General features: G+C 42.1%; 1 protein-coding gene across 2 annotated transcripts in view; it reads left to right on the forward strand.

The window, feature by feature from the left end:
• CDKL1 (cyclin dependent kinase like 1) overlaps nt 1–17,455 on the forward strand; it is a 69,079-nt gene that overhangs the window by 48,026 nt on the left and 3,598 nt on the right. For both annotated transcript variants that reach the window (XM_079913232.1, XM_079913231.1), the window contains exons 4-8: nt 7,285–7,357; nt 9,732–9,822; nt 10,411–10,611; nt 13,471–13,553; nt 17,153–17,209. In XM_079913232.1, the coding sequence (XP_079769358.1) occupies nt 7,285–7,357; nt 9,732–9,822; nt 10,411–10,611; nt 13,471–13,553; nt 17,153–17,209 (505 nt within the window). The remainder of the gene's footprint in view (nt 1–7,284; nt 7,358–9,731; nt 9,823–10,410; nt 10,612–13,470; nt 13,554–17,152; nt 17,210–17,455) is intronic.

A 17,455-nucleotide genomic window follows, 5' to 3' on the forward strand; every position in this document is an offset into this window, starting at 1 on the left:
ACTTGCTGTGGAGTGAGTGAGTCAGCAAACTGATAAATTGATCCTTAAAGATGATTTTAAAGAAGAGTAATCATAACAATGTTTTATTTTTCATTTACAAAGAGTTACTTTGATTAAAAATTTCTAAAACCTAATATTGTCCAAGGAAATTATTAGTACACTGCTAGAGCAACCTGTCCAGAGGGCAGTTTGGCAGTGGGTCTACTTCTGTTAATTTACCACAAGAAAATAATTGAGTATGTGTGTAAATATTTAGTTTAAAAAGTGTCTACTGTTAAAGTATTGTTTATAATAAAAAAATTGGAAACAACTGAAATGTCCCATGATAGAGGATTGGTTAAGTAAATTATAGTATGTCTTTAAAATGGAATACAGTGGAGCTGCTAAGAATCATGCTTATAAGATAAAGCAAACATTGACATAGAGAAATGTTCATGAGTGTTTGCAAAATGAAGAAAAAATGCTATAATAAAAAAACATATTTCACTTTCATAGAATTTATATATAGGTAGAAAATAAGAAAAGTAATTAATATACATGTTTTAATAGAGATTATCTCTGAATGATGGTTGTATAGATATTTTCCACTTTGTTTTTTTATATTTTCTCCATGTTCCATTTATTACTTTGGCAATGTTTTAATTATTAAAAATAATTCCTGCTAAATCAGACTCAAAGACTTATCTCTACTTTGAATCTGAAATGCATACTAATTTATCTCCTTGTAAGATGTTGGTAACTTCTTGAACTCCTTTGGAAGGCTTTTGGAGAAGATTCACATTCATGCTGCTACTAACAAGCAAGTTTATGCCAGAATATATCCTGTCATAGTGGCATAAATACGTGTCCATTATAATTCCCAGTGCTGTGTTCATGTTGCTTATATTTGCTCTCAAACAAGCATATTCCTTATCTTCTGTAGGACTGAATAGGCCTTGTACTTATTATTCTATTAACTATTGGTCTCTCCTCTGTCAGAGTTTCATAAACAACTGGTTTAGGTGTTCTCTCCTCATTTTTCTGTCCCTGTGTAAGTGCAGCCAGACACTTCACCCATTTTTTTCCTGTGCATATTCCATTACCACCAGATCCTCCTCTGCCTCTCATATAGTTTGTTCAAAGAACATCTGGTGGGTAAAGGGCATTACTACAAGTTTTCAGTTTCTGACAATGGAATTCCAGAACTTTTCTAAAACTCTCTTTTTTAAAGTGATGCATTGTTTGTTGTAAAAATGTCAAGCAACACAGAAACATATAGAAATAAAGTTTGAGAAATGGTTTCCTAATTATTTTTCTATGCATATATGTATTTAAAGAGATTGAACTCTACATACTGTTCATTTTGTAAGTGTGTTTGGGAGCTGTCTCCCTATTCATACCTACATCTCTACTTTTATATTTTTTAAATGGTATCGAATTCCATGGTGCAAATATACCATGGTTTCTTTATTCAACCCCCCCATTGATAAATATTTAGATTGTTTCTAGTTTTTCTCTAATAATAAGGCTACAGTAAACATAAATATTTCTATAAGATAAATTTCAAAGAACATATTATTTCTATAGGAGCTTGGCCAGCCCTTTCGTCCCCATCTTTGTTGTAACCTTGTGTAGAAATGAAGCTTGAATGGATGTTGATTGCTTGACTTCTTGTAATGTGACAAATATTAGAGGAGCAGTGGTGGAAAGGACCGTTACTGTATGGAGAACCTGGGAAGAGATCCATGGTCTTTCTTTGTCATCTCTCTCGTCTCTCTTATTTCTGAAGACGTGTTTAAAATGCAGTTTAATCTGTTCACTTTCACACAGCAGTTGTTTAGGTTTCTCTCTGTTCATTTCAATTTTGTTATCAGGACATTAGGGTCATAGTCCATCCGTTCCAAAACTTGGAAGGAGAGACAGAAGTTTGCTTTCTGGGAGTTATTTTGTGAAACCAACACATTATGCATCAGGGCAGAGATATGCAAAGCATCCTTAAAGGGATAGGAGGCTGCAGGCTGGTTAGATGTGACTGATTACACACATTTTATCTAAGGACGACAGCTTCCTAACTTGGAGATGGGTGCAACTAAACTGTCTCAGCATAAAGGCAATAACCAGTCAAACTGTGTACTTTCTCTCATTCCAACTCTTTGCTCACCAAACACCATTCTCATTAGAACTTGAGTTTCTCTATGGAATTGCCTACAACGAGAGCATAAGCTGGCACTCAGTATTTAAAGATGGATGAATAAATTAGCATTCTGGCTTTACATATCAGGCTAGTAAATTTGTGTAATGTTCGCCTGCCCCTTTGAAATGGATACTGTCTGGGTGTGCTGACAAAACTAAGTGTCTGTATATGAAAACCTGAAGACCATTGTAAAAGGAGCCAGGCTGCTGGCCGCCCTACCAGACGAAGCAGCACATTCTCCGTGTTGCTGTGATGAAATGACTTTTCCCCCCAATTCTGTTCTTCACTTAATATTTTCTCATATGCATTTCTCTCCACCACGCCCCACCCTCCTGCCCGCCTCTCCTCTCGGCAGGCATGTGGGATCATAGTTCCCAAACCCAGGATCTAGCCTGCGCCCCCTGCAGTGGAAGCACGGAGTCTTAACCATTGGACCACCAGGGAAACCCCTCATGTGCGTTTCTAAGTATGTTGCAGTATAATTTTTAGATCTATTATTAACTATAAGATATTACATCTAGTTACATTACCATCTAACTGTTCCTCCATTGTTGAATATTGAGGCCATTTTCAGTGTCTTGTCTGATAAATGATTCTACTCTCAAAATCTTCCTACAAAAAGAAGATTTTTCTTCTTTTGCACTTTTTCTTTAGAAGTTCTCAAAATGGGATTATCGGCTCATAGGGTTTGTCAAACTGAACCAATTCACCTTATCACCAATGATGTGGATTTATATATATTTTTTCCTTATAGTCATGCTACTTTGGTTTCTATTATTAAAATATTTGATGAATGAATTCCTTCAAACATACAAGGTAGAAATAATAGCAATCCTACACAAACTCTTTCAGAAAATATAGCAGGAAGAAGTACTTTCCAAATCATATTGTGAGACCACTATAACCTGATACCAAAACTAGATGAGGACATTTCAAGGAAAGAAAATGACAGGTGAATATCCCTTGTGAACTTAGGTGTAAAAAACCTTAGCAAATTAAATCTAGCAATGTAATGTAATAAAAATAGTGATGTACTGCTATTTCTTGATGTATTAATTTTTAGACATTTTTAGACATTATCTACAGACTATTCTGATAGATGAGGATTTCGCTCTCTTACACCATTATTTCCTCTGCTTCCCCTTCTCCCCCCAAGTAGTTACATTAAAATTTTATTAATTCAGCATTCACTGTTCCCAGCCTGTAAATATTACTTATAGCTGAGCATTTTACCATACTAGGGTTTCTTTTTGTATTTTTTCTGCAAATTATATTTGCCTTGCTTTTTAAATTTGCTTGGTATTCTATTGCTAACTTTTTCCACTCTTTTTAATAGTCTCTCAGCATACTTTTCCACAGGCTAATCAAATCAGGTAATCCATTAGTTCACTTTTTTGCCCCCTTGGTGATATCCTGCCTTTAGACCCCCATTCTCCATCTGTTTGGCTTGCTGTTCTCCAAGCCCGCTGACCAGCTGTCCTCCTGGGACTTCCCTTTGCTGTCATCCTTTGAATCCCCTCTTGGAATTTCTCTATAGTTTGATTCACCACTTCCTGGATCTCCGGTCTTCCTCTTTCTGGGTTTGCTTACTTAGTGTGGCCAAGGATCTCTGACTCCAATTGGCTAAAATGATGGTACAGTCACACAGAAATCTAGACCACAGATATTTCTAATGATACCCCCTTACTCCTTGGAGGAGTAACATAAAAGGAAGCTTTTATGTTCCTGGGGGTGAAACAAAGTCCCCAAAGCAGGCAGGAGGAGTGCCGTGAGGTCACACTGGTGGAGGACCCAGGAGTGCACTTCTCCTGCACCTCTTCCCACGAGTGGAAGATGGATTCCATTCCACCCTCCCTGGAGGGAGTACCTCTGTCAAGTTGGACCACAGCTCAGTGGGCTCCAGAGGGACAGCTGTAGCTCTCACCTGCTGTCACCATGTCTTGTCTTGTACTTTTATTTTCCCAAAGATACTATAAGCTGCCTGAGGGTGAGATGATGTCTTATTATATTTAGATTGAGCTTCAGTGGCGTTCTAGTTAGGTTTTAGGAGAGAGTGAAATAGATGGGTGTGTTTAATCCACCATCTTAACCCAGAAGTCCTTTGAAGCACTTTTATCAGTTGGCTTCAGTGACACTGTGTTCTCTTGAGTGTCATCTTAGTTCACTCGGTGTTCAACCCCAGTCTCTTGCTGGGTCCCCCTCCTCTTTCTGATCTCTACATGTTGCAGGGCCTCAGGGCTTGACCTTCTCTTCTTTTTTCTGGATTCATTCCTTAGGTGGCTTCATCCACTCCTAGGCCTGTAAATCCCATCATTATGCTTATGCTTCCCAAATTTATCCCTCTGGACCTTCCTTCTGAATTCAGAACTCCTTTCCCAGAGTTTTCCCTTGCATGGCTGAGAAGCATCTCACCCATCCACCCTCCCTTCCCCTCCCCGGCTTCTCCCCAAGCATTCTCCACAGTAAAGGGCCCCACCATAAACCAGCAACTTAGGCTAATTACTTGGTGTCATTCCTTGATTTCTCTCTGAATCTCACATCCAATCTCTCAGAAAATCCTGAAGACTCTATTTTTAAAATATAGTCCAAATTGGGCTGCTTCTCATCACCTTAACCACTCCGTCAGATGTTGTCCTAAGCAGAAAAGCTTTCTGGAGCATGTGTATAAGATAGCACCCTTTTCAGCACAGCGCCCTCTGTACATATGTGAGTATCCAGTCCCAGTGAGGCGCCACAGAATAGATTCTATTTTTCTTCCTTTCCATATCCGTAACTCCCTCCACCAACAGTGAAAAACCTGGCTCCTATCATCCTCAGCTAAAAGGGGTCTTAGAGATAGAATCTGAGGCCCTGGCATTCCAGAGCAGAAACAGAGTAATCAAGAAGTGAAGTGAGGGGCTTCCCTGGTGGTCCAGTGAGTGGGACTCCGTGCTCCCGATACAGTAGGTCCGGGTTTGATCCCTGGTCGGGGAACTAGATCCCTCATGTGTGCGCAACTAAGAGTCTGCATGCCGCAACTAAGAAGTCTGCATGCTGCAACTGAAAGATCATGCATGCCCAGCGAGGATCCGCTTGCTGAAGCTGAGACCGGCTCAGCCTAAATAAATAATAAAATATATATATAAAAAAAAAGTGGAGTGAGTAGCTGACCCAAGACGATACTAAGTAGCTTGAACAGAATTTTTACGTTTGAAGACTGTAACAAGGTGCTTAGTGTTAGAGGAGCGCTAATGGTACGCTATTATAATTTACTTTTAAATGCTCTTTTTGCGTAATTTCTTTTTTTTTTTTTTTTCCTGCGCCACGCGGGCCTCTCACTGCTGTGGCCCCTCCCGCCGCGGAGCACAGGCTCCGGATGTGCAGGCTCAGCGGCCATGGCTCACGGGCCCAGCCGCTCCACGGCATGTGGGATCCTCCCGGACCGGGGCGCGAACCCGTGTCCCCCGCATCAGCAGGCGGACTCTCAACCACTGCGCCACCAGGGAAGCCCCGTAATTTCTTTTGGGAAATGTTCTTAGAGACTACAATTGCCTGGTACTGAGTAACCTTATATTAATACTTAATTCATTACATAATCAACATATATTCTATTTTTTTCTGGGTAAAAAATGGAGGCTGGGGGAAAGCACGTCCCCTGAAATGTCCTCTTCTTAGTTGTATCTTTCTAGGCCTTCTTTCTAGACAGGTGAGATTTTCTGGCATCTGTACCTTTATGTCACTAGAATAAGGAAGGGAATTTGGAGAAAAGCTACTTCAGCCCAGGAATGTCCCAGCTCTTCTTCATGGAAGTGGCCTCTTCATTTCCTCCACATTGTCCCACTGTTCCAGCTTCCCCTTATCTGCTTGAAAGGATTTCCTGAACATCTGGCCTGTGACAACAGTGGCCTCATAGCCCCTCCCGGAGGCTGGAAGTGACTTTTTTGGGTCACCTTGACACAAGTACTCCAGAGCTTCCTCCCTGGTGTACATATTAGTTCTGGCTGAGGATCACAACATTGTTTAATGTTTGATTTGTAAAAACAGTTAAGTCTAACTGGTGGGCGGGGGTCTTTGAAAATAAATGTACTCTCTCTGTAGTTCGTTTTGCTCATTGCCTAATATTTTTTAAAAAAAATGCTCTCAGAGCAGGTACCGTTTTCTGATTCACACAAAGGACCTACTGGGGCCACTGTTTGCCCTGGTTATGTAAGCTTAGAGTCAGGGAGCAAGTGCTGGGAGCAGTGGCATGAGGTTTAGATGCTGTAATAGAGAACAGGGCAGGGAGATGTGAACAGGATGCAGCCAGCTACCAGAGAGGAATGGTGTGAGGAAAGAACCAAGATGCCTATGTGGGCGTCTACTTATTATGACCTTCTGTTGCCTGGTGTGCAATGTCAACCTCTTCCTTACCATCAGTAAAATCTTCATTACCTTAAAAAAAAAAAGTGCTGGGGCTTCCCTGGTGGCACAGTGGTTGGGAGTCCGCCTGCCAATGCAGGGGTCACGGGTTCAATCCCTGGTCCGGGAAGATCCCACATGCCGCGAAGCCTAGAGGGGAGTCCGTGTGCCCCAAAGAAGACCCAATGCAAGCATAAATAATAATAATAAAAGTGCTGCCTAGGGAATCTGAAGAAACCATGTGCCCACCTGTGGAAGATGAGTTCTGCTTCAAGGCCATCAGTTGGGGCAACTTGAAAAAATAAACAGCATCTTTCATGCTTGATATTTACTAATAACGTGCCATCAACAAAAAGCTCCTTTTTTGTTACCTGCCTGGTAACTTGAGACGGAGCTCAAGTCACCAGGCAGGTTCCCAGTGGTGCCACAGATGTTCGAGGTAGGTGGTCTTAAGTACTCGTTGAAATCCCTGTGGGTCTTCCTGGTCCCTCCCTATAGACGTAGATGTTACATTGTTGTTACCTTGCTGTCCCTGGAATTCAGCAGTGTTCTGATCATGTGTTCTCTACACTTTGGACCCCTGGAATGCCTGTCGCATGAGTTAGATGACTGTATGTGTGACCTAGGATTTTCCACTACTTAAGCCTGTCTTGGTTTGCTTTTTTCTTTTTTTGAGCTGAATTCCATGGCAACACTAAAGAATGTGTCTGTGTTGCTTTTTTTTTTTTTAATAGGGTACCAGAACATCTTGTGAAGAGCATAACTTGGCAGACATTGCAAGCCGTAAATTTTTGCCATAAACACAATGTAAGTCTCATGATCTCCCTCTAAAAACCAGAAGGCTGCCCTTAAGCTGAGGTGGAGCCTTTGTACAAAGTTTATATCATACTTTTGTGGATAGAATTTTTTACCCAAATCTTCGTAAGCCTGGTTGGGGTAAGTAGACGCTAAAAATGCCAACCTAGCTAGTCCTTCTTGTTCAGGTTTTAAAGATGCATTTTTATGATTTTAAGAAAGTAGTTATTTTTACGTTGCTTAGGAACTGCTCAGATTTAAGGTAGAATCCCATTCACTTGGAGTCCGTGTTGGTCTGGAACCCTCAAAATACTCTGAAATTGGGGAGGGGAACCCCAGGTGGCTCATGCTTGTTGAGGGCAGTATGTGGAGTCTCAAGTGCCATGCACACGTACTAGTGTCTGCGTTGGTGAGGTAGAGGTGCCAAGTCTGCAACAAAGCAGCCAGTGGAAACCTCTAGCACTCCCAGCCACAGCGAGGCTGGCGGGAAGCACAGTGGACCGCTGCCCAGGTGGTGTGACTTCACAGATGCTGGGAACCCTGCTGTTCCTTCCAATACAACATGGCCCAGTCCCTGTGCACAGAAGCCAGACTCCAACATCAGAGCTTCATTTTGGCCACAAGGGCAATTTACCGCAATATGTCATCCTGACAACAGCCAGGGTCCAATTTCACTGGTGGGGCTGAATCCCCTTCCTCACGCTGTTCTAAATGGTTTTTTTTTCCCTGAAGCTGCCTTCCCAGAGAAGCAAATATGAGAGTAGGCGGCACTTCTCCCGGCTGTTCCTCCACCTAGCTCACGGCTACAGTCCTTGTCCAAATGCATGCATAGCAGGGGGCGTGGACACCTTATAGGTACTGCGAGTGAGGGCTAGCAGTTTCCTGAGAGCAGGTTTTAGGATGGGGGAGCAAGAGAGACTGCAGAAAGGCCCTGGTGGGGAAAAGCAGAGACACTAAGAACAAATATATCCGCATACCACAGTTCCCTGGAGAGCCCCTGAAGCTGTTTGGCCACATGTGCATGGGGGGGAGGGTTGTAGAAACTTGTAAAGAATTCCCAGAGCAGAATAGGAGCACATTCTTGCTTACAAGTACTTCTGACCATCTGTCATCATGATATTCAGGGGTGTACCCATTTATAATAATATTTGAAGCCAGTGGTAAAAAAAAAAGTGGAGATCTCAGGGCCATTATTTGCTGAGAATCAGATAGATTGTAATAGAATAATTCAGTTATTTCCCCCCAGTTTTTCCAGAATAATAAATACCCATGGGGAAACACACTGAGGTCTCACCCCGAAGATCCTTTGGAGTGAGAACTAGGCCAGGCCCAAGAGGAAACTCTGTCATCTCTCCAGATTCTAGAGAGTCAAGATCATCCCAGGGTATCAGCCGCGAAGTCTCCAACATTCTCCTCCAGAGAGGAAAACACTTGGAAGAAGGGAAGGTTATTAGGAACCTGAACAGTACTATGGCCCCACGGTTGTTTTTATGTAATTTTAATTAGGTTGTTGATTTGTTCCTTGCCAAAAAATTGTTATTTAATAAGAAAATCATGTGAAGATTCTTAAACATTCTTCCAGCATCACCCTGTTAAGCAATGTCAGCTGTAGTCTGGAAACCACAGGTGATTTGTGTCTAAACTCTGGCATGGGGACTACATCCCGTGGGGTGGAGGCACAGAAAGAAGGCTGGATGTGTGTGGGACGGAGCTGACATCTAGCGACTCCCCAGAGGGTGAGCACTGCCTGCTCTTATTTATCTGGTGGGGACGAATGTCAGAGCTGGAAGGGAGGTGTCTTGGCAAGCTGCTGCTTCCCGCCCTTCTCTTTCCCAGCTTATCTCAGTAGGCCCAGGGCTTGTCCTGTTTACCAGGCGGAATGTGTTCTGTTCTCAGTTAAACAACTGGATTGTGAATTCTGCTTAGGCACCAACTTGCAGCTCCTGCAGCCATGCTGCAGGCCTCACCCAGAGCCTTTTAACATTTTCCCTGTCACCTAAGGTAGCCAGATTAAATACAGGACACCCAGTTAAATGTGAATTTCAGGTGAACAATCATAACACTTTAGTATAAATATGTCCCAAACATTGCGTGGGGCATACTTATACTAAAAAATTATTTGTTGTTTATCTGGCTACCCTACTTTCATTTTTCCTTTCACACTTGTTGGTCTTTAGGGACCCTTCAGGAATCTGGGCTGACTCAGGCTGTGATGGGTATGGTACTAGGTTTATTTTAGGCTGCTGTTCTGTAGTCTGTTTTCCAAAAGGCCAGTGAGAGGTTCAAACGATTTCTCAAATATTTGCTAAATATTCATAGGTTTTATTCAGTCCATGTATTGTAGTTGCTCCTTTCTAATCTGCTTTGGTTTGGTGTTTGTGATTAGTGCATACACAGAGACGTAAAGCCAGAAAACATCCTCGTCACAAAACATTCTGTGATTAAGCTTTGCGACTTTGGATTCGCTCGGCTTTTGAGTGAGTATTGAAGTTTTCTTTAGTTAAGTGTCAAAGCTGGAAAGATTTTTAATATGATAAAGAATCTAAATGTTACAGAAAGCTGGTTCCTGTATATTTAGGGCATAAGCTTGCTATAAATTACACGTCTGCAATTAATTGAAAACATGTCGATATACACTGGTTTAAAATGTATGCTATCTGTAAATTTTACCACAGTAAAGTGCTTATTAAAAAGTATGTTACCCTCCTGGTTTCTACCATGTTTTGCTAAAATAGTACATTTTAGAACTACTGTTTTAGAAGAGTGGTTTTCAACCTCGGCTGTAGATTAGAATCATCTGGGAAACTATAAACTCTTAATTATAAAAACTATACTGATACCCCTCCAGGGATTCTGGTTTAATTGGGCTGGGGGGGGACCCAAACATCAGTAACTTTTAAAATACTGTATTCCAAGTGATTTTAATGTGCACCCAGTATTGTGAACCACTGATTTAGGAAAGCCACAGATGGAACACAAGCTTGATTTCTCAGGTCTTCCCCCTCCTGGTTTTGATTCCTCGCTTGCACTGCTCTCTCTGTTTTCCATGTCCCATCACTGGCCAGCTGGACCAAGTGACTACTATACAGACTATGTGGCCACCAGGTGGTACCGCTCCCCAGAGCTGTTGGTGGGGGACATGCAGTACGGCCCCCCAGTAGACGTTTGGGCAATTGGCTGTGTCTTTGCTGAGCTGCTGTCAGGAGTGCCTCTGTGGCCCGGAAAATCAGATGTGGATCAGCTCTATCTGATTAGGAAAACCTTGGGTAAGTGGTGTTTCTGTCCCGCCTTTTGGAAACTGGATAGTTTTACCCGTGTCAGTGCTGGGCAGAGCCAAGTTCCTAGTCTCATCTAATGCCCTTTACAGTCACAAAGAGGGAAAGTTTCAAGGAAATGGCTCCATTAAAGGTCCAGGTTTGTTTTAAGAAAAAGAATCAGCGATTTTGAGTATGTTCTAATTGTCCAAAAAGACACAAGATTCTCTCTTCAACATAGTTTGGATCAAGTTAAACTCCGAAGAATGATGATAGCAACAATGAAAACATACATTTCTATAAGGGCCTAGCAGTCTACAGAATGCTGTTGTGTTTCGCTTCATTTATTATGATGTGGTAATTCATTCTCTGGATGTCCTTGACTCCAGCCTGTCGGGCTAGTTCGGATTATTCAGATGCTATTTAGAAGATGCTCAACCTTCTAAGTGTCGGGAAGAAAGCCTGGTTCTTCTTATGTCACCCTTCTTGTTTTACTTTCCCACCCCCAAAGTCCTTTCCTTTGTTTCTACTCTTGGGGAATAGGGGGGAGGAGAAGAGGGGGAAGCAGGGGACAGATGAACAGATCTGTGAGCAGTCATTGATCCCTTCAGAAGTCAGGGAGTTGAGCTATGACTCCCAGTTTGAAGCAAACTTTTTTCCCTTGAAACTCATGTAGCATCTGCTGTTGCCATGTCTTGTCTTGTACTTGTGTCTTGTGCTTGCATCATTCCAAAGGTGCTGTAAGCTGCCTGAGGCTGAGATCCTGTCTTTTATTTCTATTTATCCTCCACCAACATCTGCACACAGTAGGCAGTAAATATTTGCTGGTAGCTTTTGCTGAGTGACATGTAAGTCACCTTGGAGCCCTGCCAGGGGCACTGTGTTTTCCCAGTGATTTTTGGGCACTATGTCCATGTCCTACCCCCCAGCTCTCCGGTGGAAGAAGGTTATTAAGGTACAGACAATGTGCTCATGAGGAAAGGAAGCTCACTGAGACCTGGGACAAGGCATTAGAGAGCATATTTTGTCTGCTCGTCCAAAATGGGCAAGGACAGCAGTTTTTGGATTTGAGTGAAAGGTAAAGTTCCGAGACAAACTGGTAAATTTAGCCAACTTGATACCCTGAGGTTGGAACTCCAGCCCAGTCCAATAGCAGCGTTCCCGGGGCCCTGGCTGGCAGGCTTTCACTGTTCACTCTGCTCTGGGAAGTGGGCCTGGGTGTGCCAGGGGTGCCCTTCTGAGCATCTCCATCTGTTCTCTGAACAAAATTCCTCTTCAGGTGTCATATCCCTGGAATTTTACATGAGGGCGATTTTAGCTTATTTGGCTGAAATGTGGGCAGGTGAGCCTCACATAATCCCCCAGAATATGGAAATGCTCCTTTTGTTTTATTACTTCACATCTTTAGTGCTTCTAGACAGTACATAAAGTGGGATTTCCAAGTGATTGCTATTTGGTAAAACAAGTAAAGGTGGTTCCAATTTGGAAACATATTCCTTCTAGCTAGATCTTTCATGCTTTGTTTCCTCCCTCCCTCCTTCCCTTTCTGTGCTCCTTTCCAAACCCTAACCCTTCCTTTCTCAGATATTTATTGAGTGCTTGCTACGTGTCAGGCACTGTTCTAAGCGCTAGGCCAATACACTTTTATCTCGACCCATCAGTATTCAGTGAATATGATTTTGATTTGTGGTTGTTGCACTTTTGCTAATTTTTAAAATTTAATTTAATTTATTTTTTATGCAGCAGGTTCTTATTACTTATCTGTTTTATACATATTGGTGTATACATGCCAATCCCAATCTCCCAATTCATACCACCACCACCACCACCCCCCGCCGCTTCCTCCCCTTGGTGTCCATACGTTTGTTACATCTGTGTCTCTATTTCTGCTCTGCAAATGGTTCATCTGTACCATTTTTCTAGGTTCCACAAATATGCATTAATATACGATATTTGTTTTTCTCTTTCTTTCACTCTGTATTACAGTCTCTAGGTCCATCCATGTCTATACAAATGACCCAATTTCCTTCCTTTTTATGGCTGAATAATCTTCCATTGTATACATGTACCACATCTTCTATATCCATTCGCCTGTTGATGGGCATTTAGGTTGCTTCCATGTACTGGCTATCGTAAATAGTGCTGCAGTGCACATTGGGGTGCGTGTATCTTTTTGAATTATAGTTTTCTCAGGGTATACGCCCAGTAGTGGGATTGCTGGGTCGTATGGTAGTTCTAGTTTTGGTTTTTTAAGGAGCCTCCATACTGTTCTCCATAGTGGCTGTATCAATTTACATTCCCACCAACAGTGCAAGAGGGTTCCCTTTTCTCCACACCCTCTCCAGCATACTTTCGCTATTTAAAAAAAGCCATTATTTGTTAGTGTGTGTATGTGTGTGTGCACGCACACGCTTCTGAGTTGTTTGGTTTGGACTCCTCAAACATTTTGTGAGCCTTTGAGGGGCAAGAACGTTGCAGCCTTTAGTTTCCGTTCATGCCTTCTCTGTGCCTAACACAGTACTCCACCCACCGTGGGTCTCGGCACAGTTTGTTGAAAGTTCCCTCAGTGCCTCTCCCTCTGATTGGAGAAGCAGATTGCAGCCTTTGTAGGTATAGGCACTGACCAACATAGCACCAGTGGAAGGAAACCATAGAGCAGTGCTTGCTAACTGATCTAATTTTCTTTGAGAGGATGAAAAAGACTTTATTTTCTATTTATTTATTTTTTGTGGGTTTTTTTGTTTTTTTTTTAAATTTTTATTGATGTATAGTTGATTTATAATATCATGTTAATTTCAGGGAGCTATACTCAGTATTTTGTAATATATACAACCTATCTAATTTTACCTTTCTCTTTCTTCTTGTCCAAAGGAGACCTCATTCCTAGGCACCATCAAGTATTTAGCACAAATCAGTACTTCAGTGGGGTAAAAATTCCAGACCCTGAAGATATGGTGAGTGACCCACTTTGGAAAGAGCTCTGCATGTCAGAGCTAAGGTTACCAGGGTGTTTAAGGGGGATCATTCTCACTCGATGAATGTACATGAGGAGTTGCAGGCTAACTAGGTTTTGGTAGTTATGCACCAGCCTGAGCCCCATGGTCCACTTGGCAATGGAAGATCAGTCTAAGAGTAAAAAAGAAAACTGGGACAAATTGACTAGCAAGATCATGGCCTTCAGTGCTAAGTTACAGATTGCTGATAGAGCTTAGCCAGCATCTTGGACAGGAATGCAGAGCTACCTGCCCCAGCCTCACCTGTCCTTCATCATTTTCAGCAGTGGAAGCTATGAAGCTCAGAGCCAATTAACTTTTAGACAATGACTCATCCAGGGAAAATCCAGCGTTGTCCAAACCCCCGACTCTACTGCGCTTTCACTCCCAGACTGGGGGAAAACGGTGATGAACTTGCTTGGCCAGCCTTACTCTCATACCTGTCCCCTATGGCCAATGTGTGGAAAACACAATTTTCAAAAACTGAAGAAAATTTAAAACATGCATATCCTAACCCACTTTCAAGAATTTATTCCAATGAAACTATTAGACAAAAGCATAAAGATATGACATTCTTTTTTTTAATTGGGGTATAGTTGGTTTACAGTGTTGTGTTAGTGTCTACTGTACAGCAAAGTGGAGTTCCCTGTGCTATACAGCAGGTTCTCATTTTATACATATTAGTGTATATGTGTCAATCCCAGTCTCCCAGTTCATCCCACCACCACCCCTTTTCCCCCTTGGTGTCCATACGTTTGTTCTCTACATCTCTGTCTCTGTTTCTACCTTGCAAATCGGTTCACCTGTACCATTTTTCTAGATTCCACATATATGCGTTAATATACGATATTTGTTTTTCTCTTTCTGACTTACTTCACTCTGTATGACAGTCTCTAGGTCCATCCACATCCTACAAATGACCCAGTTTCATTCCTTTTTATGGCTGAATAATATTCCATCATATATATATATATACCACATCTTCTTTATCCTGTCATCTGTTGATGGACATTTAGGTTGCTTCAGTGACCTGGCTATTGTAAATTGAGCTGCAATGAACATTGGGGTGCGTGTGTCGTTTTGAATTGTGTCGTCTCAGGGTATATGCCCAGAAGTGGGATTGCTGTGTCATAGGGTAATTCTATTTTTAGTTTTTTAAGGAACCTTCATACCGTTCTCCATAGCGGCTCTATCAGTTTACATTCCCACCAACAGTGCAAGAGGGTTCCCTTTTCTCCACATCCTCTCCAGCATTTATTGTTTGTAGATTTTCTGATGATGCCCAATCTAACCGGTGTGAGGTGATAACTAATTGTAGTTTCGATTTGCATTTCTCATGACATTCTTTAATAGAAATCATTTCCTTTAGTGTTCCATCAGTGGGGAATTAATTAAATAAGTTATGGTATGTCCTTACAATAGAAGTACCACATAGCTAATAAAAATAGATTCGTATGTAATCACCTAAAAAAATGTCCGCAACATATTGCTAAATGAAAAAGAAAGTTACAAAACAGTATATATAATTTGACATAAAATTAATAAATATTTAATAAATATACACATTTACATGTATAAATATAAAATAATATGACAACCTCTGGAAAATCAGGCAAAGATTTTTACGTTAGTGAAATAAATGGCTGCAAAGATATATACCAAAATATTAACAGTGAATGTCTCTTTGTGGTGGGATGATTTGTTTCTTTCTTTATGGTTTTTTAATATTTTCAAAAGTCTTCTAATGAGCCTGTATTATACTCAGAAACATTCTGAGCACAGTTAAGGTCTGTGAGATCCTGAGTTCCTACTGCCTAAGGAAGGTACTTTCAAACTGAAACTAACCCTTCTCCATTACTCAGTTTCCAGATGGAAGGTCCATCCAGTTCCACTGGAGCTGTCTGTTCTCCCAACCTCTTGGCCTGTCCTGCAGTGAAGTCTCCCACCTCCCACTTCCCCGCCACCCCTGCTCCTGCAGCGCTAGGAATAGGAAAAGTGGGGCAGCTGGGAGCCTGCGGGGCCGCAGAAGCAGGAATGACACCTGACATATGGGAGGTGACCCAGCCGGCTCCCTTGTGACCTGGACGTTCCCAGTTTCACGCTAAATATCCCTTAGCGATTTCCTGTTCGCTTTTCTACCGGGGAAGCCTCCGAAACAACCCAGGTTTCATCAGTTTCATCAGTGTAAAAGGCTTCCTATGGTTTCCCAGAGGTTGTGCTGCAGGGGATTTCCTGTTGACAGAAACACAGGAAGAAGTGGGGGGGCTGTGCTGGTTGAACATCTGTGCCCCAGTCCCTCTGCGGGTCAGCAACCCTGCCCCAGAGAGGCCTGCTTGCTTCTGGGGCAGGGAAACCGGCTAAGCAGGCGGGATGGGCCCATCCTATCACAGCCAACCAGCCGGCCTCGTCCCAGGCGTCCTTGCTGAGACAGCAGGGCTCAATGTCAGCAATGTCAAGGCAATCCCCAGAGGTGCTCAGATTCAACACACAGAAATAGCAAGAGAAATAGTTTAGCTATGGGGGTGGAGAGGGCCGCTCTCAAAGGCTGATACAAACCCGCTTTAGGATTTTTTTTTTCCCTGTTGGTCTGAAGAGCCTCAGTTTTGGAGTTTCCTATCTCTTATTAGTGATGAATAACTGCACACTCAGGAATTGGTTGTTGTTGGCTGGTTCCCCTGTCCCAGGTAACACTGTGCTCTTAATCTTGATGGCAGCACCAGGGAACTGCCATCTTTAAACACACAACACACCTGGTCATTTATTTGACTCCGCTTGGCTAGCTCTTAATTTCTCAGCTCCCCTCCTCTTTAGCCTCTTTATCAGCTGTATATCTCTTTAACTGGCCTGTCTGCCTGACATAGGCATTCCTTCTACTTTATAGTGTTTATTATTCCTGATTGTCTCCTGCCTGTGACTGGAGCAAAATAGCCTTAAAGGGCCAAAGGGAGATTGATGAATTGTCTGCTCGGGAGACTCTTTAAACAGTAGGATGATCAGGGAAACAGCAGGCTCTTGTGGGATGAGAGAACAGTGTTTATTCCAGAAAACCAAGAAACATTTTCTGGGTCGGGAAAAAAATCTATTTTGTAGCTCCCTTTATGTAAATGTCAATAAGTGCAATAATCAGAGCCCCTTTCTATAAATGCCAAGATAAATGCCAAAAATTATTCTAAGGCAAGGCAAGTTATATAAGTTGAGGCAGAAAAAAACGAAATAACAATTGCTTGACGAGTGTTTTGGGTTTTTTTCCTCTCCTTAGTATTCCCTCACAATTTGCTACCTGCATCAGTTCTTCAGGAAGTGAAGGGGGTTAATGGTTAGGAAGAAAATTTGGAAAAGCAATTTGGAGGTGGGGAGAGAAGGAGCTTATAAAACAATTTGGAGGTGGGGAAAGAAGGAGCTTATGAAACAGACACAGGGAGGTGGGGTGGGCAGAGAGTGGAAGAGGCGAAGAAGGTGCCAGGAAGATGCTTCTCTCACTCAAAAGAAATTCAATCTGGGGTAACCTTATATTTGAATATATGCTGTAAATAAAATCCCTGTTTTCTTTTCTTTAACAGGAACCACTTGAATTAAAATTTCCAAACATCTCTTATCCTGCCCTGGGGCTCTTAAAGGTAAAATCATGGCTTCCAACAGACCTGGAAGCACACGGCAGCTGCATCACTAGGGAATCTGAATGATGTATGTCAATCCATGGATTGAAAAGTGTTCCTTTTAGAATTCTCCTTCTCCTTTGAAAAGTATACATATTTTCCATTTTTTAAAATGGGTCACGTAACAGTGAAAACATCTGAAAGTATTTTTCACTTTAAATAAACTTAAACTGTATTTGAAATCTAAATTAACACAAAATAGAAATT

The sequence above is a fragment of the Stenella coeruleoalba genome (genome assembly GCF_951394435.1).
Source record: "Stenella coeruleoalba genome assembly, chromosome: 2".
Taxonomy (NCBI): domain Eukaryota; kingdom Metazoa; phylum Chordata; class Mammalia; order Artiodactyla; family Delphinidae; genus Stenella; species Stenella coeruleoalba.